Source organism: Gasterosteus aculeatus, chromosome 11 (genome assembly GCF_964276395.1).
Source record: "Gasterosteus aculeatus chromosome 11, fGasAcu3.hap1.1, whole genome shotgun sequence".
NCBI classification, from domain to species: Eukaryota; Metazoa; Chordata; class Actinopteri; order Perciformes; family Gasterosteidae; genus Gasterosteus; species Gasterosteus aculeatus.
The window spans coordinates 15276809-15304753 of NC_135699.1; the positions used below are offsets into that span (position 1 = coordinate 15276809).

The window sequence follows — 27945 nt, forward strand, 5'->3', positions numbered from 1 at the left end:
CAGCTGCCTCTCCTCAGGAATCCCCAAAGGTGGGGAGACAAAGACCTCAACAAAGGGAAGGATCCAAAACATCAGAGGCTATTTTGCCACGAGAGAACCGAAGGGGGAGTGAAGGGGAGTGCGAGTCACAAGAAGAGAATTTCTGTTTATTAAAAAACAACGACGGAAGACCCATGAGTGAAAGATAGTATCAAGTGAAACTTTGCATCAGTACTATGAATACGCTTAAAGATCAGTTGCAGAAACATCTTGCATAACTTAAGCGGATTCAAATTTAGACATTCAACCAGTCAGTCATTCTACCACCTTGTCTTTCTTCTTCCTGAGTTGTTATGCTGCCTAAATGTAGAAGTCCACAGAGGCAACAGATGCCAGAGCAGTTAAAGGGATATTCCTGCTACATGTCCGACTGCACATCTGAGAGACCCGACTGGTTCATTACATTTCCAGACTGCCTCTCCGCCTCTCTATTCGCTACGCTCACACAGGGGTGGCCTCGAAGATAGAACCGCCAGGGCTTCTTGGCCCATTCCCCGTGAGATTCAATTCCAACGCGGGGCGCAGATACGATATCGTGGGGTCCTGCCGGATTCGCGCTGGGCCCCCCCTCCAGCCACACGTCTGGGTCGGAGGCCAGGTCTCGGCGGTCAAAACAGCGGGATATATTTAGAGCCTGGCACAGCTTGGAAGGCCCGTTGCACAGCTCCTTTTCCTTCAGTTGTCGGGCTCCGTCTTTGCGTCTGGCCGCCCTCAGCTCCCTCATGGCGGTTTGACCCCGCAGGGGCTCGAGAGCGCGCAGCAGCACGGCAGCACCCTCCCCTGGGGTTCCAGCACAAAGTATGCATCAGTCACCAGGGCTCCACTCTGTCTCCTCCCTTCAGCCCTTCATACACTGCTGTTTTCATGTAGGATATATTATCAATAAACATTTGGAAGTGGAACCAAAAAAGGGCTTTTTAAAACGTGTCCCTTTGCATGCTTCAGTGGAAGTGATCTCTATGACCTTTACCTTCACTGGACACGTTCATACAGAGGTAGATGCCGTAGATGGGATACACATAGATGGTGCCGGGCTCCATGAACATGGCAGCGTTCCTCTCGGTGCGTTTGCCTCCAGCTGAGTGGGACGCTTTGTCCTCCCCTCCGAGGTACGCTTCTGTTTCCACTATTCTCCCTCGCAGCTCAGTACCATCTGCACACCTGCGAACCAACTCCTGCAGGGACAAAGATTGTATTTCATTATGATTAGTCGATTGATTTGTACAAGTATATTGATAGAGATTCAGCGCAAATGGCAAAACATAAATTATAATTTTGTGGATGTTTTTTTTTTTTTTTTTTAAGTCTTGTGGGTGCTTGACAGGTGCATTTATTTAAATGTGGGCTGTCCATCCCTCACAAGGAGACATTTGAGGCCAATTTGCAAACACTATACAGACCAATGAATCGATTAATAAAGAAAATAGTCTTTAATTGCAGTCCTGGGTTACAGATGACCGACCCGGATGCATTTTGTTTTTTATAAGGGTGTAGCTTGTCAATTGAGATCAATGTTTTTAATTGTTGGACACAATCTGTCCACAGAGCAACAAAACGAATAGATGGCAGCGTTACCTTGCCAAGCAACGCTTTAGCCAAACTGATACAGGGTTGGTTGAAAAAATCCTCCTTGAGTCTGTGCTGACTTAATTCCTGTTTATTCAGTTTGGCAGGTGAAACCTTCAAATCCGTGGGATTTAACCCTGATGCGGGAGTCTTTCTTTTTCTCCCTGCCATCCCGGCGAAACCCCTGAAACGTGATAAAACCTCCTGTCTGTTTTCCAATAGCCAGCAGCGCGTTTCTGAACGCTGTCAACCATTAACGCACAGCGCTGGTCCCAGTAAACAGGAAACAACGACGGCGCGTCTCTTAAAGGGGCCGCGCACCATTTAACGCACCCACTATTCAGTATGAATTGTCATTATAAGTGTGTTAATCCAGTCTGTGAGCAGGAAGCTCCTCCTGTGTCGTTTGCACATACTCGTAAAATGTGACATAGCAGACGTAGAAGTTTTCTTCAAATGGCAGCTAACTGTTCTTGTCCCCCCCCCTCTTAACCCTGGACTTTTCCTGCTGCTGTCTTATCTCCTCAGCCTCATTTGAAAACACTGCGCTCTAATATAAAAGGTTATAAATAGAGCTGGTGCGCTCATGCCGGCCTGTGCCCAGGAAGTAGACGGCGCCAGATTGGCCCCGGGCACCGGGTCCATGTGGCTTTCTGGAAGACTAACAGTGTGTGACATGGTGCCGCCGACTGCGACGTTATCGGGAAAGAATAACTGTGCTGTTGTGAGGCACCGTGTGCCGGTCTGCAAACGCACGAATGCATGCATCGACCGATGCGAGTGGAAGGTTAGCTACGTCCTACGTGGGGGCAAGTAGGTCCACGATAATCATGTTGATCTGTCAAATAAAAAGCAAACAAACAAAAGCAAACAAAAGAAGCAGAAAATATCAACGGCCTGTGTGCATTCGTGCAAGTGAGATGGTCTTGAGTTTTAATCAATGTGTTGTCATACAATAACTGTGCATTTGAGCCTTTAAATGTCATAGGTCGCCAAGTCTAAAAAGAGTTTAAGGGGGAGAAAGGGTTTAGTTTATGATGGTTCTGACTATTGTATGTGCAATATCGTATGTGCAGTCGACGGGTAAATCCTGGTGATGGTTTGCTTTGTCTCACTCAATTTTGAATACGCCGTATATCACAAATCCTTTTGTCTACAGATTTTTCAATACAAATTTTCATTTAGTGTAATAAGTTATTTAACAGTATTAAATTAATTAACATGAAAAAACACAGATAACAATTCTACCAAAAGAAATGTACCCCCACAGAGGCCCCTCTTCTCCAGTCAGATCTTTGGAGAGGAGCCACGAGGGACATTATGTGTGTGTGTGTGCGCGCGTGTGCGTGTGTGTGTGTGTGTGTGTTTGTGCAGAAAGTGCAGTGTTTGTGTGAGGCACTTAAAAAGTCATTGGATAGATGGTAAATTAATTTATTACAACAACATGAATCATAGTCATGAAGACATGGATTGATTCATCGGGCCAGGATATGATCTAGACACAATTCTGCTGAGCACGCTCTGTAAAATGACTCTGGCATGAGTTGTTTACTTTGGTGGACCAATGGAGGCCATTGTTAGCTTTGACTGTGTTTCCACTGCCTGTCAGGAGTGACGCTGTGCTCTTTGTCTTTGCAGCCTCTCATTGCCACAGCGGCCCATAATCTTAGACGCCTTAACTTGGCCGCAGCGTTGCCTTCTGGATCACTTTCACCTCCAGCAGTGACGCTGAGCAGAGAATCATCTGCGTGTGCAGACGGACCAGCAGAACGCAAAGGACTCACTACACCATGAGTCCGAGAACGTTATGAGGAATAAGGGTCAATCTGGGTGTGATATCTATATATATATTACCTTAATGCTCATTAAAAGTTTATAAAATTCAAATTTACACTAGTGAAATATTTGAAGGGCTTCCTACATACATTTTTAATTCAGTGGTAGACATCGCTATCTTTAAATGTGGTCATATGAAAGTATAACATCAAACGAAACAAAACATATGAATGAATGAATTGCTTCATTCCTAATAAGGTTACCTTATAACTTCTTTTTTCTTTTCAGATCATAACAGCATGTCTAAAAAAAGCAGATTGATCAAATTGTAGTAATATTTGAAAATAAAACACAAAGATTTTATTTTATTTTCCTTCAGCAGGACCTTTTTAACTATATACGTACTTGTTTGTGACTCTCTTTCTGACACAAAAGAGGCCGACGAGTCTGGGAGTCATCTGCATTCTCAGTCTTTGATGGGATTAATTATTAATTGATGACAGTCAATGATTCATGAGTCCCTTGTCTTGTTTGCCGCACAGGTGGCTGGCTTCTCACCGGGAGGACGACGGGAGCGGTATTACGTGTGAGAACCACACATGTTCGGGAATGCCACGCACACGCGTGTCTACTGTACGTTCCTTTAAACCTGCCCTGAAATAAAGAAAGCCACAGTCAGGTCCAAGGCCTCAGTGACAGTCTGAATGCTCTTTTAGATGATTTAAAGAAGAAAAACTCTGTTGGGTTTGTGGATGAAGCCTGCGCTCAAATCGCCGTCACCTTTCTCAACCCACTCTGATAACAGCTTCCTTGTCTCTGCTCACACCTGTGGCCCTCAGAGCCGACAACTGTTGAGTGAGGGAGGGGGAGGGCTGTCTGCAGGATTTCACTGCTCTTATCGCAAAAAACAGGGAGTATAAATCTGCTCAACAGCCTGCTTCTGCATGTGGTATTTGCCGACCGCACAGTGGTTTGCCGTTCGTCATCGAATGAAATCCTGCACTGAAGTTTAACTAAAGGGATTCAGCTCGTGTGATCAGTGCAGTGCGGAAAACAGCACCTTAAGATAACAGTGTTTCAGTGTGGATTAATATGTATTTTCTGTTAAAAAAATGGAGTGCCCTAGAAAAAGCAGGTCTCGTCTCATCGTGTTGGTGACCATTTGAATAGTTCTGTGTTTTGGTAAACCAAGTCACCCGTGTTAGCAGAAACCTCACTGCGGTCGGTTGAGGGAGGAGGAAGCCGTTGACGGTCTGACCAGTTCCTTTTACTTAAGCGTGTGTCTGATTGATGGGGCACCAGCGGCCCTTGAGTGCACCTACAGGTCCCGCGTTGCTTCCTAATTGCTGCCTTTGCTTCAGCTTCCGCCGCCCCGCCCCCCCGGGGGACACGCCGCCATTAATTACTGCAACTTCGCGGCCTGTCATTCGGGCCACCGAGAGGGTCCTTACACAGCTGAGTGCACGTGAAGTAGTTGATAAAAACCCTACAAACTCATTTTGCTTTTCAGTCATTTCTTCTCAGATCGATTGTGAGAGGCGTCTCCTGTGAGCCTGCGGCATCCTTTTGGCTCGACCTCACGTGAATAGTCCTGATGCAAAAAGTAAGATATTTTGGAGAGCTGCTGATATTGTTCGTGGGGCGGGGGGGGATGTGTTACAAAATTTGTTCTACTTCCTGTGGCAAGAAAGTACGTTCACTTCCGATGAGCACACATGAATCTAGTATACTTGGTGCTCCTTGTCTGCACCCCAGAAACATCCTACTTCCCAACATCAATCTCTCTCCTGCAGAATGTCCCCAGGTGGATCTTAGCTTTCACTGGAACCATGAAGGAATGCACCGTAGTGGTCTTTTCCTAAAATGGGTCGGCAGCCTCTATTACCGGACAAGTAGGAAGGCTCTAAATGCTCTTTCACAGAGCGAAGACGAGGGATTGTGAGTACGAAGTGTTGGACTCTTGTTATGTATTTTAACAGATTTGAATGGCAGACATGAATGTATTAACTTTTCATACGGCCCAAATAAATTTGAGTCCAACGTGCCACACAGCTAGTTGCTGTGAAAAGGCCTCGGGAACGCCGGAGAAGTTTTGTTGTGAATAAATCACTAAGACACGGCAGCAGAATCCCAAGAGAGGAGCAACAATGATGAGAAAAGTCGTTGTGGTAATCTGGATTCATTCATCCATAAGACAATGTTCCAGGACAATGTTTTGGTCCTTTTATATTACTTCTGAGTTATGTTTCTTTTTAATGTTGCTGTTTACTCCTTACAAACGAAACAAGAGCAACCAGCAACCAGCATCAGCAGACGTGAACAGTGTTCAAGCTTAGTTTAACAGATCTCTATCATAATAACATCAGCTGATCAAAACTCATATGATGGTGTTGAATGTGCTCATTGAATTGAAGAAAACGTGGGGGGGGGGGGGGGGTTATGTAACAGGCAACCATTTTCTTCATTGGCTCAGTATTTAGAAGTAAATCACAGGGTTCAATGATATCATGGGATCATTGTGTCATGTGGCAACGCTGCATGATTCACCAAAAGAATGGACGAGGGGAAAAACATGGCTTAATAATAATAATAATACTTTCTTAACATTTATATAGTTGTATTTATTAATTTCCCGCACTCTCAGAACGTAACAGGATGTGATTTCAAGGGGTAATGGATCACTTCAATTATTTTGACTATTTTTTTGGGGGGGGGGTTCGGTGACAGGAATCCCACATAGTAAAGGATCAAGGCCATAATAAAACTGTAGCTCTGGTAAGTGTGCAAAAAAGTGATGCCGATGATATGTGTTAATAGCAATTTCAATATAATGACACCAATTCTGCATCAACATTGTTTTGAGGGGGTTATTTTACCGCCCTGCAGTGCAATTCATTTAAACTAAACATAACGCTTTACAACCTCCATCGCACCCCAACTTAGTGTGCGGTTCGTGTCTAATCAATGACCACTCAGGGGGTTCGGCTGTTTTCCTGGAGAGAATCGGTGATCTCGGGGGGGGGGGGGGGGGGGTCCGGGTCCGGTACCGCGGATCCCGCTTTAAGTCACCGCCCCCCCCCCCCCCCCCCCCCCCCGGTCGCGAGCGGCAGCGCCTCCCCGCGTCCACGCCGATTGGTCGCGCATCTCCCGGTCCAGGGCGGGGCGCGCTCCCCGTCAAACTGCATCAGGCTACAACCGGCGGAAGAAAACTTACCCCGGGTCGGTCCATGGAGCAGTGGGGGAACGCTCTGTCTGTAGAACCGGGAGCGACGTTTCGGTGACGCCACCCCGGTGTGATCGAGAGTGACCTGATTTAATACCTCGGCACCGGGGCCGGGCTTTAACCCCCCCCCCGCCACACACATCTGCTGGGTGGGAAGAGATCGCGTTCATTCCTGCGCGTCTTCCAGGATGATGTGACAAATCATCTCATCTGCTGCCCGGGGAAGACATATCTGCTGCACCGGATTCTGTTTTTTTTCTTCCGCCGCTGCGGATCGTCGGTGCCGGTCGTTCTGAGGGTAAGTTCTGTCATTATTTCACGGGTGTCTCCCGCCCGGTCGCCCCCGCGGAAGGCAGGCGGCAGCCGGCGGCGGGGGGGGAGAAGCGCGACGCGGCGCGGCGCTGCGCGACGCGTCGTGATCGAGGCGGATAAACGAGCCGCGCGTGAAGTCGATCGAATCGCTGGTCGTCTGGTTGAAAGTTCATGAACAGCGTGGACGTGGTAAGCATGCTGAGGCTGGGGGTTACTGCTTCTAGGGGGGCAACGGGGGGGGTTCATCGTGACAACGGGCTATTTAAGGTGCTCGTGGAGTGGAAATGCTTCTACCTTGAAGGGAAAACTCACCCTTTTTTTTTCTTCAAACAATAAATAACTAATGGTAAAATTCCCTACAAGTGTGAACCGAGTCCAATGTCCTAAATGATTTCTTATTTTACTCAAACAAAGCCAGGTTAGGGAGATATTTATAAATGTATACTGAGAATTGTAAGAAAGTGTTGCCATATCGTGCAACACATAAAGTCACACCATGATCTCACTCATCCACGTCCTCCTCCTCCTCCTTCTTCTTCTCCACCTCCTCCATGCTCCTCTTCCACCTTCTTCATCGGCGTCCTCGTAATCTCATTCCTCAAAGACAATTGTAAATATTAATGCATGATTCCGCGAATAAAACAGCCGCACTACCCATTTTATACGCACAAATGTCGCATACTTTATGGCTGAAAATGTGTGTGAGACGCGTGTGAGACGGTCGGCGCTTCTCATACAGTTGTATTCCTTTGAGCTTGAAAGCATCACTTCTGCCCCTTTCCTCCAAACTCTGGCGTTCAAGAGGAACAAACGCACGGTGACTCAAAGCGACTCGTGACAAGCAGTCCCGAAAGGAAATACAATCCTCTGAATCATCGTTCATGACGGAGGGGGTTCTCCTAAATGTCCACATTCCACTCCTCTCCGCTTGAGAGCTGCAGGACGTCAGCTTCAAGAAACTGCAAACTTGTTGACATGCAAGAGGTCACGTGCCCCCGACGTCCCACGATACCTGGACGGAGTGAAGGGAAACCGTAGACGCGCTGCATTGGAAACTGCTGAGTTATTTTGGCAGACGGGACATAGGAGCACATGGCCTGGTTTGTATGCCCGAAACCTTATCACGTGGCTCTGGGTGATGTAATCGCACCGATTAAAAAGCAGGGGCTCTGATGTGTGATAGTGGCAGCGCTGCTATTATTAGTATTATTGGAGTATTCATGATGCGTGCGAGTGTGCTTGATTGGACGCTTATGTGGTGGGTGCATGCGGGTGTACGTGATACTTGGGGGGGGGGGGGGGGGGCGTGAGCAGCTCGGCTGAGGCTGGTGGACCATCCGGGCCGGCCTGTGGTTGACTGGCTGGTATGTGCGTTCTTCAGCTCGGGGGGGGGGATGCCTGCATGACTCACGGCACGGTATCTGTCTGTCAGTCTGGCCAAGTGCTCTACAACGGCTTCAAGGTGTTGCCTTCTTACAAGAGCTGCAGCGTGATTTAATTTATGCCCCGCGTATCAACCCGCCATTCATTGCATTACAGCCAGCGTGATGTTCTTCATATTGGGCCTAATCGCTTCAACGTGTCACCTTTCCACGCGGGACACGTCTTATCTTCCTTTGTAGATTGGAGGCTCTGTTGTAATGAGACGACGCATTCAACGATGGACGTTTCGAAAAAAAACATCTGAAATCTTGCACCCGGCGTGCGCTCCATGTGACTGTTGGTCCCTTTCTTCGTCTGTGGACTTTGTCTCTGGGCTACCGGTTCAGGAAAAACGAACAGTCCCATGTGCACCGAGCACACGCTCCTCCAAAGAACCTCTGTTTCTCCAGCAAGCACATCTGTATCACAAGAATCAAGAAGAGAAGAATCCTTTGTTACAGGCAACCTGAAGTGGACAAAAAAAAATGGATTGCATATTTCTTTGGGACTGGCGTGGGTCTGGCGCCGCATGCACGCCCTGGTGTGCTGCGGTGAAGATTGTCTCCTGAGTTGATCTGTGAATGTGGGGCACGGCCGCAGTATCTGGAGAGGTCAAACATGTTAACAGACTTGTTCTGCTACTTTGGAGACAATACGCATGCTTTCCTGCTAAATCAATGACGTACCTGACGCGCTCGTGCAGACAAGAGACGCGTCGGGTACGTTTGCCGGTGAGAGAGCATTTCACCTCATCCTCATACTCGCTCGGCTCGTACCCCCTTTTTGGAATTTTGACGTGATCACAGTTTTCACCGTGTTGCTGGAAGCAGGAACGGCGCTTTCCCTCGCGTGCCAAACGATTGCCACCATGTGTGGGAAAACAGAACTGGTTTTCACAGTAAGGAATGTTAGCGAGGGAGAAAACCCCCCCCCAAAACCATACACGTGTCGGTTGTGGTGCATGGGTTTTAATTATACAGGAAGGGCACAGATCCTCGTCCTGCGGCTGCTTGTTTGCTTGCTGTTCCCATCCCACGGCAGCGTTGATGGCGGCGTGAAGCACCGGCAGCCACGGCCGGTAAAGTCAGTAGTGATGTAATGCTGTAATGGAGCATGGCTATTTCAGGTCTACCTCTGAGCCCCCGGGGCTGCCGCTGCCCTTCTCTCAGTCAGCACCTCGCCTGCCGTGTGCCACACAATCACACACATGAACCAGCATTCCCAGAATTTACTGGAAACCTTTTTTTTATTACCGGGTTTGGAGAAAATTGAAGGACGACTAAATTAAAAATACAAGTGAATGAATTGTTTTGGGGGGGATTTGTTTGGTTAAGGCCAACAGTACGCATTAGTACAGAGGATAACGTCTAATTTAGTTTGATGCTTTTGGTCCCTTTTGCTTCTGCCCTCAGTAACGCGTGTCTGAGGCTGGTAAACTTCAGGATAAAGCTCATTTTCCGGGAGGCTGGTACTCACAGACGAGCTGCAGTGGTTCCTTGAACTTTGATCTTTAGGCGTGAAGAGCTTTCTCGGGGCGTGTTGTGCAGATAACCCAATAAATATCTCACTTTACCCTGTGCTTCGAGAAAGAAATATATACGTCAGGTATGTTGCAATTGCGTTGTCTTAGAGGGTTTTGTTCCTCTAGCTCAAACTTTTATTAACATCGTTATAACTTGAAGGGCAAGTTAGAATACTTCTGTGCAGTATTATTAAATAAGTATAAGTAAATGCACTTAATTTTGTGCATATACTTTTGGTTTTTGACTGGACAGGGGTTGTACATGAATTAAATACTACCTACTGAGACAAGATGAGGACATGCGTCAGGAATTTTAAAATATCTGGCGACTCAGAAGTTGTTTGTGTGTTGTCATTAATATGTGATTTCATCCATATGCACGTTACAACTTGTCAAACTTTTCTGACACTCTGCTCACCACGGAAGAGCTCAGAACTTAATACTCAAAAGGAAGAAAGAAGAAAATGTTGCTTTTTTTGTGTGTTTTGTTAATCTTCAGTGGACACATGGAGGCACGCGGCACCGGCCTTAAATGCTGCCAGCACTGTGTTGTTTACTTTTCCCTCATATCATTGTCTGATACAGTACGCCAGCACCGTTACAGCAGGTTTAAATAGTATAACCCCCCCCCCCTACACACACACACACACACACACGCACACCAGCCCCAAATCGTTGGCAGAGTCGAACGTCATACCCTGAGGCTGTGACTCCTCATTGTGTACCAGACTGGAGTTGGCTGTTCGCTCAATAGAGCTGCACACACACACACACACACACACACACACACACACAGTTATATCCGGACCTTTATAACCGACCCACTAACATCACATACCATGCTCCAAACTCACTCCAGCAGCTTTCCCAGAAATTAGGGTGTGTTTTGGATTCCTCTGTGACTTTTCTTTTACTGGATTTCTTTTCTGGAAGAGGTGGATCTTGTTTGGTTTGAATGCCCTTTTTTCTATTCTATGGCTTTGAACCATCAATGTGTTGAACTACGAGTGCTGGGAGATTAGTGAAATGTGCCCCATGCTGCACATCCTTAAGGCTCATTTCGGCATTCAGTTGTCATACTGACTGATTTTGGTAAACGTGCTGGACTGCGCTCCATGTTCAGACGGACCCATGTGGAATCCAACCAGGTGTTGGCATATTTGAACACGTACCTGAATCTCTAACTCTCGACTTTCCCTCTTTTACTGCTTAGGCCTCTCGCCAAACCCGTGCCAACTTCCCTTTCCATTCGCCAGTTTGTCGGAGCTCGTAATGTCGCGAGCCAGGGAAAATGATGTAAAGCCTCTCATTTATGGCGCCTAGTTGATCACGCCCTGCTATAGTCAAGGCATCACGCTGAAGGCCCAATATGTGCTGAAACATATTCTCTCAAAACCAGCGGAAAGACAAATATAGAGTTATTCAAATCAAACGTGATTTACTCATGGAGGCGGGCAGTTTTTACCCTTTTTTTTTTTTTTAAACCTCCTCAACAATGTCACATTTCCTGATCATTTTTCGCTGCTGTGTGACGACTTTTAGCTTGTTGTCAAACATGAACAGACTAAGGAAACATCCCCACATGTGTGCTCTGTGACCCGCGGGGTAAAAAGCGGACTTTATCTCCGTAAAATGGTCTCTTTGGTCTGTTTTCTTAAGTTAAATCAGTCACGGGAGCGATGACTATCCCAAAGGACCTGCCCCAGTCATCCCAGTCTTCCTGTGCATTCGAAGGGAGTTTTCCACTGATCTCTTGGCCCAGCTGGCTTTATTCTTCCTCCTTCCTCCCCCCCCATCATCCTTGCTTTTGCATCTCCCCGATCCCAGTTTGGAGACCTGGCCTCACCTCTGGGTGTTCCCTCGGGAACTCTCTCACTTCCTCTCAGTCCTTTATCAGAGTCTGGGAAATCTCCAACACAAGTGAACTTGCACTGAACAAAATCCCCCTCGAGTCTAAAAATATTCCAAGTGAAGGAATGAAGCAATGTTTTTGCTGCTTGCGTACCACCGCGGTGACCTTCAGACCCACAGACTTCTGGGTCCAAAGGACATCTCAAGAACACGGTTTTCGAAGTACATTTTATTCCTTTTATAGTTGATGTATGTGGGATTGATGCGTGTGTCCTTCCCAACGCTTCCAGCCCTCGCAACTAGAGCACTTTCTGTGTTTCTGCATCGACACTGATCCGTTGGTCAAACTACTTTATCTGCAAGTCATTCACCATCAGATTCAATTTGACCGTGTAATTCATTCCGATGACGTCTCTTTGCCTCCTCTCACTTTTTTCTCATCCACATATTTGTCTTTGTTCAGAAAAAATACCTAGTTGTGTGGAATCAGGTTTAAAATGTGTGTGTAAAAATGTGTATTTTAGTGCAAAAGTATGCTGCTGGTACCAACAACCTCAAATGACATCCCCTGTCCTTCATCTGCCTAAACTCCTACACGCCGCGCGCCTACGCATACTGTACATTACATTACAGGTCATTTAGCCCACGCTTTTATCCAAAGCGACATTGCATTTTTAACCCATGGCTTTTTACATTTTTGCCCGGGGAGCAATTAGGGTTTGGGTGACTTGCTCTGGGACACACGACAGGCATTGATTGTGGACATGGAACCGCTAAACAAATGGGATTGAAGAGTGTTTTTCCAACTTGTGTGTACAGTGCACACATCATCTGCTCTCTTTAACACATCTGTCCGTTTCAATGTCACACTACGCTGCGCTGCAGGCCTTAGTGGGCGGCTGGGCCTTTTATTACAGTGCCGACGCTCCGCCGTGGCCGCGGATGGGATGTGTATGTTTACATATGCAGTAAGGATGTGTTCCTGTGCTTGTGAGCAAGAGTGTATGTTGTTTCCGGGGTTGTGTTGACCGGACACGCGGAATGCTCCCAGTCTGCAGTGTGTTTCCTGCCTTTTGGTTTGCACGTCTCCCGCCTTCCTCCTACTCTGCACTTCCTTCCTTCCAGCACTCCTCGGTGAAATGAGCGTCTCTCTCTCCAGGCTGGTGGTCGTCCACAGAGGATGTGAGATGACCGAGCCGATGGCTCTCCTTTTGTATTTTTGATACCGGCGAGAGATAAACCCGCGTGGGTGCCGTTTTTTCTCTGTTACTTTGGATTTAGGTTTTGTCAATTAGCCGTACAAGCAAATACAACATCTCTGCTAAACCGTGATGGAGTTAACGCATATTGCCAGAGTAATTTGCTCATCTGGAAATGTGCTTAGTGCGCCATTTCCATTGATTGAGGAATGAAAACTTCAGCTCGCTTTTTGCTTCTTCTTTTTTTTTGAGTGCGATCAGGCTGCTCAATGACCCTTGTTCAGCCCAATGCACATTCGACCGCACAATGCAGCCTTTTGTAGGCTTGATTCAGGCTGATATCATGCTGGAAACTATTTAGATGGGGATCACATGTTGTTAGGGCACACTGCTTCTGAGATTCTCCTCTTACTCACTTAAAAGAGAATGTCAAACCTCCCAAAAACAATGGGGGGATTGTTTTGTACCCTCAGGATGCTTTTGCGAGGACCGGCCTCTGCAAGGAAGATGGCTCACTGCCCTTTTGTTGTGTAAAGCGTCTTCCCTTAATAAGTCATAAACTCGGACAGGACGGATCGATGGGTGAGAAATCACCCTGTCAGAAAGCTTGATGCATTTTGTTGAATAATGTAAATGGAGATTGAAGACATGGGCTTTGCTGCAAGAGGAACATTTTGAACTGATTGCGCAACGAATGTGTTTCCATTCTTTACAAATAGCATTTCGAAATATGAGTCTCCATCTTCGAGTGAATCAGATTACTTTTATTAATATCATTCATTACTGGGAGAATGCAAACAGAAGCATAATCTACTTTTCATCCCTCAGACTAAACTGTACGTTGTTTCGTGCGGGTTCGTTTTTCCATTTGAACACTGTAGCTGTTGCTTTGAACTACTTCCACAGTCCTCTTGTTCGCCTCTGAGATTAAGTATCACAGTCTTGTTGAATTTCACTTACTGTCCATGTTTATCGTGCCGTACTGTCTTTAGCTCAACGTGACATTGTTGGCTCGGTTTCAGGGGTTGCTGGGTTTTCCCACGTAGTGCAGCTGGAGATACAGTACGTTGAAGATAAGCTCTTCGGCCGGCATTAAAACCGACTGCTTATCAACTGCGTTATCCTAAAGACGTGAAGGCCGTTCCACTGTGGTCTGGTTCGACAGGGTGTCGCCCGATTTAACCGAAGTGGTCATGGAACATCCACACAATTTCCTAAACTTGATTTGGTTGTCTCGGCCTGTGAGGTAGATGTTGCCCACGCTGAGGGAATTCTCACTGTCAGCTCCTTCCTCAAGATCAGAGACTTGTCCACAGCTTCGGACTGGGACACCACGCAGATTTGCCAAGTGCGCTTAATATTTTCGCTGAAGGGGAGATGGGCCTGTTTGATCAGTTGTGAGCCGGAACAGGCCTGTTAATAATCCTGATAACAGAGACTAACGGCGCTGTGCATAGCCGCTCCAAGTATATAGTAAATAATTCACCCGCAGGACTAATTATTAGTAAATAATTCAAGTATTAAATAAGTTATGCATTGAATCGTTTTTCACCTGCACAGCAAAAAGTAAGAAAACTTTATGCTAAGCAGCGTCGAGGTGAAGTTGGTTGATGTTTGCAAACACACTGATATTAAAGTAATTGTGTTTGTTCCTTTGTCCTCTTTGGAACACCTCCCCTGTCCGTCATGTTGATTTCCTGTGCAGGATATTGCTGCACGTATAAAGGCTGGTATTGGTGCAGATAAAATATCCAAGCGCAATTTTGTAGGACCTGCGTTGGCCCGCCGATATATGAGGCTTTGTAAAGGAAGACGGGAAGTGAGGCAGGCGGTGCGATGGTGATCACAGATATTGCTTCTGGTGGTGGTCATTTCTTCAGACTGAGATAAATTAACGCATCCAGTTCCATTAGACCTGGCCCGACGCGCTCACTTTTATTTTTCCACAGAAAACAGCCCACTGCCAAGATATCTGCAGCAGGATGTTTTTCATACTGGTCTAGAGTTTTATCCAGATGTACATTTGAAGTTGAGCTCTATAAATACGCCACATGCACACAGCCCGCTGTTGGGAGGCCGTTTATACTTCAGTGAGCTATTCATATCTCTGGCACTCGATCCTGTCATTTGGTAAACACCGTTATGACAATGAGGGAGCCTGGCAATGGACCCGATACAAATCTGTCTCTCCACACTGAAGCCACTGACAGAAAGCGCTTACGTCTCTATTGTACAAACCCCACCAAGTGCTGAAAGCCTGCGGTAAAAGTCTTTGTGAAACACGGGAAAAGGCCCGAGCTTCTCCACCCTTTCCTTGGCCGGTCGTATCGGCCGTGCCCACCCTCAACCACCCGCCCTCCATCGCCGCCCCTCAGATAGCTGTGACATTTGATCTCCGGGTCAGCTGCGACGGATATTTCTGATGTCTCTCAGAGATGTGTGTGTGTGTGGTTTTTTGATGTCGTAAGGTGGTTTGGTGTGACAGCTTGTCACGTGTCACTGGAGTCAATTCAGATGACTGCAACTTTACTGTCGCTCAGTTTCACGTCCCTCTCTGGCCTGCGACTGTGTTTTTGTGGATTATTTTCATCCTCCTATAATGGGAAGGAAGAGAGATAAGAAAAGGCTTTAAGCCCGGACTTCGGAAAGCTCAATTTAATTTTTTGTGGAAGAACGATGTGTGTGGAAGTCGAATCTGAAAAGTGGCCATAACGGCCGTAAGGAGACACAACCGATACATTATTTAATTTATCATATTGTAGATGCAATTCTGTATCTTAAATTTGCTTTCACAACCGGTTTATGTCACCTGGCACCAACGTCCGTTCTGCAGCCTTGATTTAGTGCTTGTTCCCGTCTCGGTTTCTGTTCTCTTTACACAAATGAAATATCAGTAGCTTTGTAGTTTTATCAGCTTTTTCCGTCGAAACCGGTCGGAGGCACAATGTCCTATATAAAGATCAAACGCATAGCTCTGCGATTAGTGCGCAGATGGGCCTCGGATACCAGTAGGACGAGACGCGCCTCTGTAATGTTAATTGTGGGCTGTTTATGTTTCGATCTCCTATTCTGAGGAATTGTCCGATCTGTGATGATGTTTCCCAAATACCTCCACCCATTCGCTATAACTCCTCTGGTCATGAGTTCTGCTCATCGTTATGAAATCCCCCTTCAGGGAACTACGTCTGCTTGGTCTTAAGGTTGATTTCACAACAGTAGCTTGGAGCGTGTCTTGCATAGTAAATTGTTTTGATAAAATATCTAATTTGCTTTTGTATGTCTTCTTATGTTGAGAAGCGGCTTTACCGAGATCTTTGTTTTGGTTACGCAAGCGAGAGAACAACATATAACAACGGACTGTGAATAGCCGGTTTCCCTCCATTGTTCCCAGTGTCGAGCCTTGCCTCCAGCATGGAGTGAAACATAAGAAACAATGGATAGTAGAAGCATTCAGTGAGTGACTAACTGTTGGAGCATGGGGAAAACCAAACATAAGCCCTTTCTGCCATTTAGGCAAGACCGGAATCTAGAACCTGGAATTGCAGAAACATCTCTTCAAAATGAAAAAAGCTTCCTTGGGTAAAGCTATTAGAAATTATTACGGTAACACTGCATAATGGTTGGAGCCAAAGCGGTGAAAAAGTGGACAAAGGAGCAAATGAAACGGGACCAAAGGCTTCAGGCCGGGAAGCGCTGCACCTTAAAGGCCTTATCTCGCTATCCAGATCGATGAGGTCCTCGATCATGACTCATGACTGTTGCACGCGAGGCAGCAAATCCTCGTACCTACTGTCAACCCTGGTTTTATGACCCACGGTGGGCTCGGCTCGCCTCCCCGGGGCTTCGTCAGCCCCAATGACACAGCTCGGTCAGCCACCCTCGGTGTAGCTGCAGCCAGCCGGCCTCCTCGGGGTAGCGCACAGCGGTAGAGCACACCCAGTACCCGGGAACCAGCCAGCTCCTGTCCATAACGGTTAGACTTCACGTGGTTTCCTCCTCTGCCATTTCAGCTTGGCTCGGTGCAGCCACAAATGTTCAGGAATGTGGGTATGGCATGCGTTGAGATTCAAACGGGCTCTGGATAGAGAGGATTAAACAAATATTTTATAATACCATCTCAGGCGTGTTTAATATGTAGTCTTTTTATAAAAGGTGTGATATTGTTGTGCCATGGGTACATTTTGAGATGCGTGATAAGATCTGTGTGTCCTTCATTTGCTTTACGTTCAAAGGCAACTGAAGATTAGATGACGGATACAATATAAAAGAAAAATAGGCCATGGCCATATCACTATTTTATTTATGATGAATGGGGGAAATGGGGAAAATGCTCTCTTAGCATCCTGAGAGCGGTTAGAGAAAGCAGAAAACTAAGCCGTACCATGGCCGCCGCCCTCGCACAGAGCTCCTTCCACTGAGCCGGTCCTCTGTTTTCCTTTAAGCCTCACCTTTTGGCAGCTGTTGTCATAAACCGGTGCCTTTTCTTTGCATGACCGGATACCATTACGGAGTGATTATATTAAATGATGGCATGGAAAACATCAACGGGCTGGAGTCTGTATGCAGAAGGAATTACAGCAGATCCCGGCTCCCCAGACGGGGGCGGAGAGTGCTGGTTATGCCTGTCAACCCCGGTCATTATGGCCGGCTGGACGTCCCTTCACCTGGAAAGACGTCCGCTTGTCCTCTATGATCCGTCCGCCTGACTGTTTCCCCCGCCTGCCTAACTGAGACAAGGCGCCCGGAGAAGCAATGCCAGCCCCATAATTACAAACAACCCATGCGGGGTTAACATGGGTCTTTATAATTGTGTAGGAAGTGTTAGTTTCTCACAAGAAGCAAACCGCGGCAGGGCAACGTTATGGGTGTGGGTGATTTTCCCTCTTTCAGATGTGAATCTTGAAGTAAAAACAACTTCTTTTTTTTAGAAGCTAGATTAAATCATTGTGGTCTAAAGAATGTATGCCTGAAATCAGTGCTGGGAATGTAAACACTATAGGGAACTATCACACGCACAGAATTGTTGCCATGCCACATCTCAACCAGGGGGCAAAAAAAAGTAAGATAAGACCCCGTTGTGCATTTTCTAAAGCATTTGATTGGGTTGAATTACTTCAATAGGAAAGCCTAACAACAGACGTTCAGTCAAACTTGACCGTGAGCAGATAACACGCTGAAGTGAAGGCTAATCCTCCAACCTGGATAATTGCCAAATGTGAAATTAAATGAACTCTCAGTCCGCCAAGGACACTCGTCTTCTGAAGGACTTTCTGCCCACGGAGACGCGTCTTTCTCAGACCGGGGGACAGCCTTGAGGCTTACCTTCTCTGTGCAGTGATATCTTATCACTCAATGGCAGAAATGACTGGCATTTTGAGCGCTCCGTGAGAAATGAGTCGGTGGCTGCCGTTGGTCGTGCTCGCGTCTGAGCAGTAACTACGCCAACTGTTCGCCGGCCGAATTCCTCCCGAGCACGAGTTGCAGGCACATGCCGGCTCAGCTTCCATGTTGACTTTGGAGGAGGACGAGAGGGAAAGACGGAGACAGACTTTCAAGGCACTCGGCTCGGTTGTCGGACAGGCGTCGGGGGGGTTTTACCGTGGGCCGCTAATGGAAAACCATGACAATAGCTGCGCGGCTGCGTTAATGCGGCGGAGTTTTTCTGGCATCTTCTGCCAGGCTCATTTTGACATATCGCTGATTGAGCGAACTGCAAAAAGTAATTAAATGGGCGGGTGTCCTCGCCAGGGGCAAGAGGGTGGCCTGTTGGGCACAAGCGAATATATCGGTTTTGCGTTTATGATTCTTATAGCATTCACAGGCAGATTATCTTTTAGTCTCTCTTTAATAATACCAAAAAATGTGACGCCGAATGTACAAAAAAATGTCACTTTGCAGTCTGTTTACTGGTCCTCACCCACCTTTCATCAATCTCCGTTTCAACAGTCTCTGACTGCATCTGCTTTGATCGTCTGGTATCACAGTCCAGACGATGTCAGTGGAGGTCAAAGGACATTCAATGTAAAAGTCTAATAACCCCTGACTGTCCAGACTGACTGAAATAAAAGATAATGCACACTAGTGTTTCATAAACATCCCATCTCGTTTTTCTGCTTCTTGTAGCCCGCTCGATGACTTAACGTGGTAGAAATATGATGATGGAGTAAATCAATTGAGAAATGTCAATCAGCGAGAGCTAGAATATGTTTAAAAATTAACACGTCGCGGTTGACCCCTGCTGCCCTCAGCCTGAGGTTTTCCTCTGCTGACATTCCCTGAAAACACTTCCCATCATCACGTTGGCTAAAACAGAAGCCTGTGGTGCCATGAAATGTCAATGCAAAGCAGATGTGGTTACTGAAAGCTGTGGAGCTAAATCTGTAACACGAGAAGTGGGGATGTGACCTGCTACAAGCAGAAAAGCTCAAAGCCCCTGATGCAACATAAAGACGTGTGTGACGATGACGATTGTGAAACACAATTAATTCAAAGACCTAAAAGCGTTTTGTTTTTTTTCTTTCCCCATCTGGTTTTACAGCTCTGCAGCTGCGGAGACACCCTCTTTTGCAAGTTTCACATTTGTGCTTCTTTCATTATTCATTCATAGTCATCATTTTGTACATTCCTCCTGTCAGCTGATTTGTTTTAATCACAGATAAATGCATAACAATGTAAACACATATTTATGCAGCACAATGCTCGATCATTTAAGAGTGTGAGCAACGAATCCTGTGCACTGTCGAAATTTAAGCAGGAAGTGAACCAGCGGGGCCAAGATAAGTGCGTTTACAATTGAAGAAGGTTCTGGTGATAACAGGGTTGCACCCACTGATGGCGAGATCGACCGTGCTCCCCCTTTGGTTCACAGGCCTGCTGCCGTAATGCATGCAAGGTCATTAGTCTAGATCGAGGTCTGTTGGATGCGGAACCTTCAACCACTATGAGGGATTCAATATAATTTTAGCTGTAGGATTGAGAAAGTCTCAAAACTATCCTAGCTTTCATTTATTTTTAAAAAAATGTCTTTGCAATCTGTTTTGGGGAAGGGCGAGTAAACCCCTGTGGTCTACCCCCAGTGGCTTCCTCTTTATTATCTAATGAACAGAGTAATGTCAACGCCCATGTTTGAATCGAATCCGGGGCCTTAGCACCCTCTTGTGAAACTGCTTTGCAGCACAAACTCATTGAGACTAATATATATTTTGATTATGTGCTGTTAATTAAGATTTCAATGGGTTTCTAAAGCAGAACATCATCTTGTCCCTCTGTGTAGCTGGCAGGCCTGGGGTGGGACAGAGAGCATGGCTGAACCCCGGCGGGAGAGCACCAGCAGCCTGCAGAGGAAAAAGCCCCCCTGGCTCAGACTGGACATTCCCACGGCTCAGATGTCGCTGGACGAGCCGTCCAATTTTGTTCAGGTGATGTTTCTCACTGAATCGCCGCTTCATTTTTTTTTTTTGTCATGACCTGTGCTCACACTTATCCGATGCATCCTTTCCGGTACAGCCCGTGAAGAGGCAGGGCTTCCTGCGCAGCATCAGCATGCCAGTGGAGACCTCTCACCTCCAGTCACCACCCCGCGACCTTTTTGACACCCGGCGGCCTGTCTTACAACGCCAGTCATCCATCACTCAGACCATAAAGAGGTAAACGCACCGAACAATGCACTGGATTTATACATTAACGTCTTGACATGAGTGCGTTGTGGCACGCTCCGCGATTAGAACAATGTATTTCAGCCCTTTCCAGTCGAGTATTATCAATAATAATGTTGGTGATCATGGCCCTCTGGTTTGGTTTAAGCAGCCGAAGCGTCTTGCTGTCCAGGCATTTGTTCCCCGCCCAAACTGCCAGAAATCCCCCTGTTGGAAACTCATGTGCATGCACACGTTTACTCTCACGCTCAGTAAAATTCTGTTAAATTACATCACTGATACAGGCGATGTAATGTAAAAACTATTACTCAGACTAAATCCTGGTATTTCATTTGGAATGAAAGAACTGTCCAGCTGAGCATATAATACAAGCAGCGAATGCTGACATAATGGAGGATATTGGCGATGTGTCCCATGGCGCCTAAATGGCGTTTTCCATTTAACTTCAGCGTTTCTGCTCTCCTTACCGTTTTACTCCAATTTGCATGACCGTTTGTGCCATCTGCCTGTTAATAACCTTCCCCATGTTCTATATCTCAACGAGGACCAGGTCTAAACATACGAGTCTGCTTTTCTCTCTCTGCATGAAGGCTACAGCACTGTCCAGCTGCACTTTTCCTTCTCACTGCTCGTTGTCTTTTCTCTTTCCTTCTCCTTCCTTTCGTCCCTTCTCGCCCCGATCCGGGCCCGGTCACAGCAGCAGAAGGGTGCACTTTGAGCGGATTAACACGGTCCCCATTAAGGGGCAGCGGGCTGCTCGCCGCAGCATCAGGAAACACCATTCGCTCTCCAGAACCCTGCTCAGGTACGGCAGGAAGTCCCTCACAAGACTGTAGAGGTGTTACAGTCAGATGTGTATAAGTACTCGTTTTCTATGAGGAAACAGGGAATATTCTGTCTGCATGTTTACCGTGCAATCACAATTATGGCATGATTTCGCCAATGTCGCTTTAATTCTTTTAATCGCGTTCATTTTCCGCCCCAGAAGAGTCCCAATAATTGTGGTTTCGCTCTCAGTCACCAGCTGTTGCAACTGTTGCAGCTGTGAGTGATAAAAGGACCTGAAACCAAAAGCTGTCCTTTTACAAATTCCCCTTTATTCAGAGATGCAGGAATGAGGCAGCCGGTTATATTGAGAGGGGGGGGGGGGGTAGCATGCATCACGAGGAGTAGTTCTGAGTAAGTGTTTTAGGGCGGACATCCCACGTCTGAAGGCTTCTTTGATGGACACTAGCCTGCTGGGCTTTGACTATGTTCAAACATACTCATTACTCATCGAAATCACGGTTAGCTAGGTCATGTCCGCCGCTGCAATGAAAGGCCCACGTATCTTATATACTATACACAAGCTGTAAAATATTGTCACTGACACATATTTAGAGGGTAAAGGACCAGAAACCAGCACAAAGTCCCCCACTTACGTGGCTTTTGCAAAACTTCACTAAACATTCACTCTGCAGCTGGTAATTAGTGTAGAAACCGCCAGAACTTTCCTTTTGAAGATTGTTTCCACTTCCACTTCCTGCCCTCGGGGTCCAGTAACTTTGTTTGCTCTGGTACCTATTAGGCTTCAACAGCGAGATTGCAAGTGTATTTATCAACTGTTGGTGGAAAAGGACCAGAGTAGGACGCAAATGGGGCCGGAGTAGGACGCAGATAAAATCTCAGAAGAATCTCCTCTGTTAATTGGGTTTGCTGTCCATTTCAAATTAGAATGAAAACAAATTGGCTTTCTTTCGCAGCATCTAATTCCAGTGTCCTCTCTCGCTCACTCTTCCTTTGAACATGTAGACTTTGTGACTCTCCACGGTGCATTCAGTGCGCGCCTGTCGGTCCCAGTGTGTCTGGAGGAAAACATGCCCAGCATACCCAGCCTCCACTGGGCCCGTTACTTCCTCCGCCGCCTCAGGCAATTTTCTTCATCCTAAGAACTGAAGTCTTGTCGGTCCCATTCATGTTTGGTTGATCTATTCCTCAACGTGCAGGGCTCCTAAGAGGGTCATCAATGAGTTGCATTACATCTGAAATGTTGCCTCTCTGGGAAAAGCGAAGCATGACCCGGAGCTGAGCGTTCCGTGTTTCTGGTGTTAGGGGAACAGCAGACTGGTTCGGGGTCAGTAAGGACGGCGATTCTACTCAGAAATGGCAGCGGAAAAGCCTGCGCCACTGCAGCCTGCGCTACGGGAAGCTGAAACCGCAGGTGATACGAGAGCTGGATCTGCCCAGCCAGGACAACATCTCCTTAACCAGCACGGAAACGCCGCCTCCTCTCTACGTCCCTTCCTCACAATATGGCATGCAAAAGGTAAAGGAATTCATGGGTGGTTTTTATTAGAATACGTATTTTAAATAAAGAATGTGTGCAACAAAATTGAGGCCCGTGCTCTCGTTTACGTATGTTGAATGGAAACGAAACCTGGCACACAGGTGCATCATGACCAAAAATTCCCCTTCCTCTTGAGACCAGTCTTTTTTACGTCAAATCGACCTTATTTGGTCAACTGTGGCTCGTTCAAACGCCTCTCCGCTGAACCCGCTTGTCTCCAGATTGTGGACCCGTTGGCCAGGGGACGGGCGTTCCGCATGGTGGAGGAGGTGGACGGCTACAGCGTCCCTCAGACCCCGATCACGCCCGGAGCCGCCTCGCTCTGCTCCTTCACCAGCTCCCGCTCGGGTCTCAATCGACTGCCTCGCCGCCGCAAGAGGGAGTCCGTGGCAAAGATGAGCTTCAGGGCCGCGGCGGCACTCGTCAAGGTGAGCGAGAGCCGTGAAATCCACTTGACGGATTAAATATGCGGACTGCAATGCTTTGAAATAAATGACACGTTATCCTTTTCTCAATGTTGTGGGACTTTACTGTGTGCGTTTCCGTCGCAGGGGCGCTCAATACGGGACGGCACGCTGAAGCGGGCCCAAAGACGCAGCTTCACCCCGGCCAGCTTCATGGAGGAGGACATGATTGACTTTCCCGATGAACTGGACACGTCTTTCTTTGCCAGAGTGAGACGGGAACAACGACAAAACGCGTTTATTTATACTTTAAAAAAACAACAACAACAACAACAATTCTCTCTCCGAAATGTTCTTTCTAGGATATTATGATGCAGGAGGAGCTGTCTACATACGCCGACGAGGTGTTCGAGTCGGCGTCTGAGGCGGCCATGAAAGAGGAAGAGCCCAGCAGCAAGAACGACGAGACGGAGCTGACAGGCAGCGCGCTCGATAAGACCGAGCTGGAGAGAAGTCATCTCCTGCTGTACGAGTTAACCAATCAGGCTCCACTGATCCCTTTTCCTTTACTTGATTCATACACCCACAGATACAGAAAATACTCTTTCGAAACATGTCATTATTGATCTGTCGGCTGATGTGTTGTCTCCTCTGGTCACTCCTCCAGACCTCTGGAGCGAGGGTGGCGCAAAGCCAAAGAAGGGACGCCGGGTCCGCCCAAGGTGCCCTTGCGGCAGGAGGTTGTGAGCGTCACCGGGCAGCGGCGCGGCCAGCGCATCGTTGTGCCCGTCAAGAAGCTTTTCGCCCGAGAGAAGAGGCCTTACGGGTTGGGCATGGTGGGGAGGCTCACGAACCGCACGTACCGCAAGCGCATTGACAGCTACGTCAAGCGACAGATAGAGGACATGGATGACCACAGGTACGGCACCTCTTCAGAGACCGGACCAATAATATGTGTGCGTTTTGAAAGAAAGGGGTTGAATGCATACACGCTATCTCCTCTAGGCCTTTTTTTACATACTGGATCACCGTTGTCCACCTGCTCATCACTATCCTGGCTGTATGCATCTATGGTATCGCACCAGTGGGCTTCTCCCAGCACGAGACAGTTGATTCCGTGAGTGGCGGCTTAGTCGTGATGATTCATGAACAAAATATGTTACATCTCGTTACGGCCCATTTTACGTAAACCTTCCTCTCTTTGACTTGTAGGTTTTAAGAAACAAAGGTGTGTATGAAAATGTCAAGTTTGTACAGCAGGAGAACTTTTGGATCGGGCCGGGGTCGGTGAGCACTCTTCTCATGATTTGAAGCTCAAGAATACAAGCAATAATCGCATGTGAGTGTCTTAAAATAAATACTATGTCGTATGTTTTTTTTTTTTTCTCTCTCTTTGTAGGAGGCTCTTATCCACTTGGGGGCCAAATTCTCTCCATGCATGCGGCAGGACGGACAGGTGCATGATCTTATCAGGGAAAAGAGAGCCATCGAACGCAACTCCGCCTGCTGCGTGCGTAACGATCGCTCCGGCTGTGTCCAAACCTCCGAGGAACAGTGCTCGGTGTGTAATCAAGTAGCCCTGTTCTCATTTCATAATCCTGCTACAAACCGGCACCGTGGGGAATTATAACCCCGTATCTGTGGCTGTATTTGTAGAGTACTCTAGCTGTGTGGGTGAAGTGGCCAAAGCATTCCAGCACTCCCAAGTTACACGGTAAAGACCGACAATACGGTTCTGTGTGTCATCAGGATCCGAGGTGAGAGGAACTAAAGGTCATTCCGTTACACAGTCCAAATGAAGAAATGCTGGCTGGTACAAATAATGTGTTTGTCTTTCGACAGGATATGTCTGGAGCCCGCCTCAGTATCGCCTCATGAATGGCCCGATGACATCAGCAAGTGGCCAGTAAGTGCAGTAAAACCGTGTCTGGCATAAAGATGGAGATGATTTTTTGAAATGAGTTACAGTTTCCCTTGTAAGCCTTTCGTTTGCAATCATGGAATACCTCTGCATTGTCCTCTCAATAAAGCCGCTACAAGCCCCTGTTTGAGCAATCTAGAAAGGATATAATTTAAAATAAGATTTAAAAGCTAATGTTGCTGCTTTGGCTTTTAGATTTGTACCCGGTACAACACAGGGAACCACACCAACCTGCCTCATATAGACTGTACCATCACAGGCCGACCATGCTGCATTGGAACCAAAGGGAGGTGAGGCATCTAATGTACCTGGTGATGAACATTTAACCTGCGCTGCTAGAAAACAGGATGGAAAAAACATCACGAGGTCACTCATTTGTTATTTTCTTTCTTTATTTTTTTCGAGGTGTGAAATCACATCCCGGGAATATTGTGACTTCATGAACGGCTACTTTCACGAGGAGGCTACTCTCTGTTCTCAAGTAAGCAACTTTCTCCTAATCAGGCACAAATGAGGCCTTTTATGTTCTCACTGGTATAAGTGACTTAATGGGAAACGCTGTCGCTCGGAGAAGAGACGCTGCACTACGTCTGCAATAAGCCTTCTGATGTAAATGGGTCTATCTAATTTAAAACAAAGTGCTAAACCCAGTATGAGATGCATCTGTTGCTAATGCAATCTGGTGTAATATATACTTATAAGTGAGTATATATGTGTAACTGAGGGGCATTCCCTAATATGCTGTGCTGTGTCTTTCTTCAGGTGCACTGCATGGACGATGTGTGTGGACTTTTGCCTTTCCTCAACCCTGAGATCCCAGATCAGTTTTACAGGCTCTGGCTCTCACTCTTCCTGCATGCTGGGTGAGTCTCAAGCTGTAGATTTGCCAGAAAAATACATTTAAAAAAAAGAGAAATTTGATATATTTTATTTTGGCCATTGTTATATAATGTATGTTAAGTTTGCGTGAAAAAATCCTATTTATTTATGTATTACTAGAGTTTCTCTCATTGATTACATGCAAATTGATTTATTGCAGTTTTGCACTGAGCATTTCTGTCTGACAGCACTGCTTTGGCTTAATTCCGACCTGTCAGTCAGCCGAAAGTGCTGACCTCATCTTAAGCAGGGCTTCACCCATCTGTCCCCTGGGTAATTAAACAAAGTGCCCTCGCTACCCAAACTCATTAAGCTCCAATGAAATAGAAGCAGATTGCGTTGATGGACTGCTGGTCTGCTGAGGGCTTCGGCCTTACACAGTACAACTGTCTTAACATGTGCGTTTTCTACCCCCGCGCACGCACGCACACACACACACACACACACACACGTCAGATGGCACACACATGAGCACCGTGTCCATTTCCGTCCTGCCAGGATCCTCCACTGCCTCGTGTCGGTGGCTTTCCAGATGACCATCCTGAGGGACCTGGAGAAGCTGGCGGGCTGGCTGCGCATCTCAATCATCTACATTCTCAGTGGCATCACTGGCAACCTTGCTTCGGCCATCTTTTTGCCCTACAGAGCGGAGGTGACCACCACTCTGACACCCACAGAATATTGGTGCAGCAGCATCACGTCGCGTTGTGTTATGTGTCAGAGGTTTTCCCGTTTAGGAGCTTATCATTTTATATCACACTGTACGTTTCTGTGCACACGTTTTTCTATTTACACCCTCCTCTCCGCTCTCTTTGTGTCAGGTGGGCCCAGCTGGCTCTCAGTTTGGGATCCTAGCCTGCCTGTTCGTGGAGTTGTTTCAGAGCTGGCAGATCCTTGCCCAGCCCTGGAGGGCCTTCACCAAGCTCCTGTGCGTGGTGCTCTTCCTCTTCGCCTTCGGGCTGCTGCCATGGATCGACAATTTTGCCCACATTTGTGGCTTCATCTCCGGCTTCTTTCTGTCCTTCGCCATCTTGCCCTACATCAGTTTCGGCCGCATGGACATGTATCGCAAGCGATGTCAGATCATTGTTTTCCTGCTGGTGTTTGTCGGGCTTTTTTCAGGCCTGGTGGTGCTCTTCTACGTTTACCCAATCAAGTGTGACTGGTGCGAGTTGCTAACTTGCATCCCCTTCACGGACAAATTTTGCGCAAAGTACGACCTCAACGCTCACCTCCACTAAAGGGAGAGGGGGGGGGGGGGGTACCACAGGAAGGCATCAGGTCAAAAGGTGTGGACCGACTGTCCCCTTCCCATACGAACAGTGACAATGTACTCGTTTTGTTGTTTTTTACCCCGTCAGTATGAAAAACCTTCGTGACTCATCGTAAACACTTCCTTTAATCACCTCCATGTTCACCGGCAGTCATTATCACTCCGTCGCTGTCCAGTGAAACAAAGTTATGGCTCTTCTGAACCTCATCAAAATTCCCTGATGCCCTTTACATGCGAGGCAGGAGCTCAAGAAGCCAGCGCTGGTACAGGCAGATGTTCACACTCCAGAATCAAACAGAAGCAGGGACAAAAATCCAATATCGATACCGTTGGTGCCTTGTTGCTAAATGTACCAACTACTGCCATATTTTTGTTACAGAATAATGAGCACTCGAATGTTTTCTTTTATTTGTGTATTGCTTCTCAAGAGGTGATGATTGTCTTGAACTTGGTAGCGTTTTAGCTACCTTGTCTAATCACATGTAACTGAAAAAAACAGTAAAAGAAATCTGCAAATGAAAATGTTCTGCGTCTTACTCTCAATTACCAGAGAATCCCTGTTGAAATTGTTTCATAG

At 47.0% G+C, this 27945-nt stretch overlaps 2 protein-coding genes across 7 annotated transcripts; one reads left to right on the top strand and one right to left on the bottom strand.

Annotated features, from left to right (window-relative positions):
• Window positions 1–17: 17 nt before the first annotated feature.
• rhbdf1a (rhomboid 5 homolog 1a (Drosophila)) lies at window positions 18–27890 on the top strand. 6 transcript variants are annotated; one of them, XM_078084033.1, is made up of 23 exons: window positions 18–120; window positions 3244–3435; window positions 3924–3967; window positions 4906–4984; window positions 5175–5319; window positions 20184–20328; window positions 20417–20556; window positions 21263–21370; window positions 22657–22870; window positions 23113–23319; window positions 23443–23565; window positions 23658–23821; window positions 23963–24214; window positions 24301–24412; window positions 24508–24582; window positions 24695–24856; window positions 24952–25052; window positions 25138–25201; window positions 25412–25506; window positions 25622–25697; window positions 25979–26079; window positions 26594–26747; window positions 26917–27890. In XM_078084033.1, the coding sequence occupies exons 5-23, from the start codon at window positions 5219–5221 to the stop codon at window positions 27334–27336; spliced, it is 2814 nt and encodes a 937-aa protein (XP_077940159.1). In that variant the 5' UTR covers window positions 18–120; window positions 3244–3435; window positions 3924–3967; window positions 4906–4984; window positions 5175–5218; the 3' UTR covers window positions 27337–27890. The 6 variants fall into 6 exon arrangements, with proteins under 6 accessions (XP_077940159.1, XP_077940161.1, XP_077940158.1 ...); XM_078084035.1 differs by lacking the exon at window positions 21263–21370 and having other exon boundaries at window positions 23–120; XM_078084032.1 differs by lacking the exons at window positions 18–120; window positions 3244–3435; window positions 3924–3967; window positions 4906–4984 and having other exon boundaries at window positions 5204–5319; window positions 21266–21370.
• Window positions 126–1943, bottom strand: mpg (N-methylpurine DNA glycosylase). Its single transcript, XM_040190811.2, has 3 exons — window positions 1615–1943; window positions 1010–1214; window positions 126–819 (listed from the first exon to the last, which is right to left on the bottom strand). Exons 1-3 carry the CDS (start codon window positions 1774–1776, stop codon window positions 398–400), a joined length of 789 nt encoding a protein of 262 aa, XP_040046745.1. The 5' UTR covers window positions 1777–1943; the 3' UTR covers window positions 126–397.
• Window positions 27891–27945: the final 55 nt, after the last annotated feature.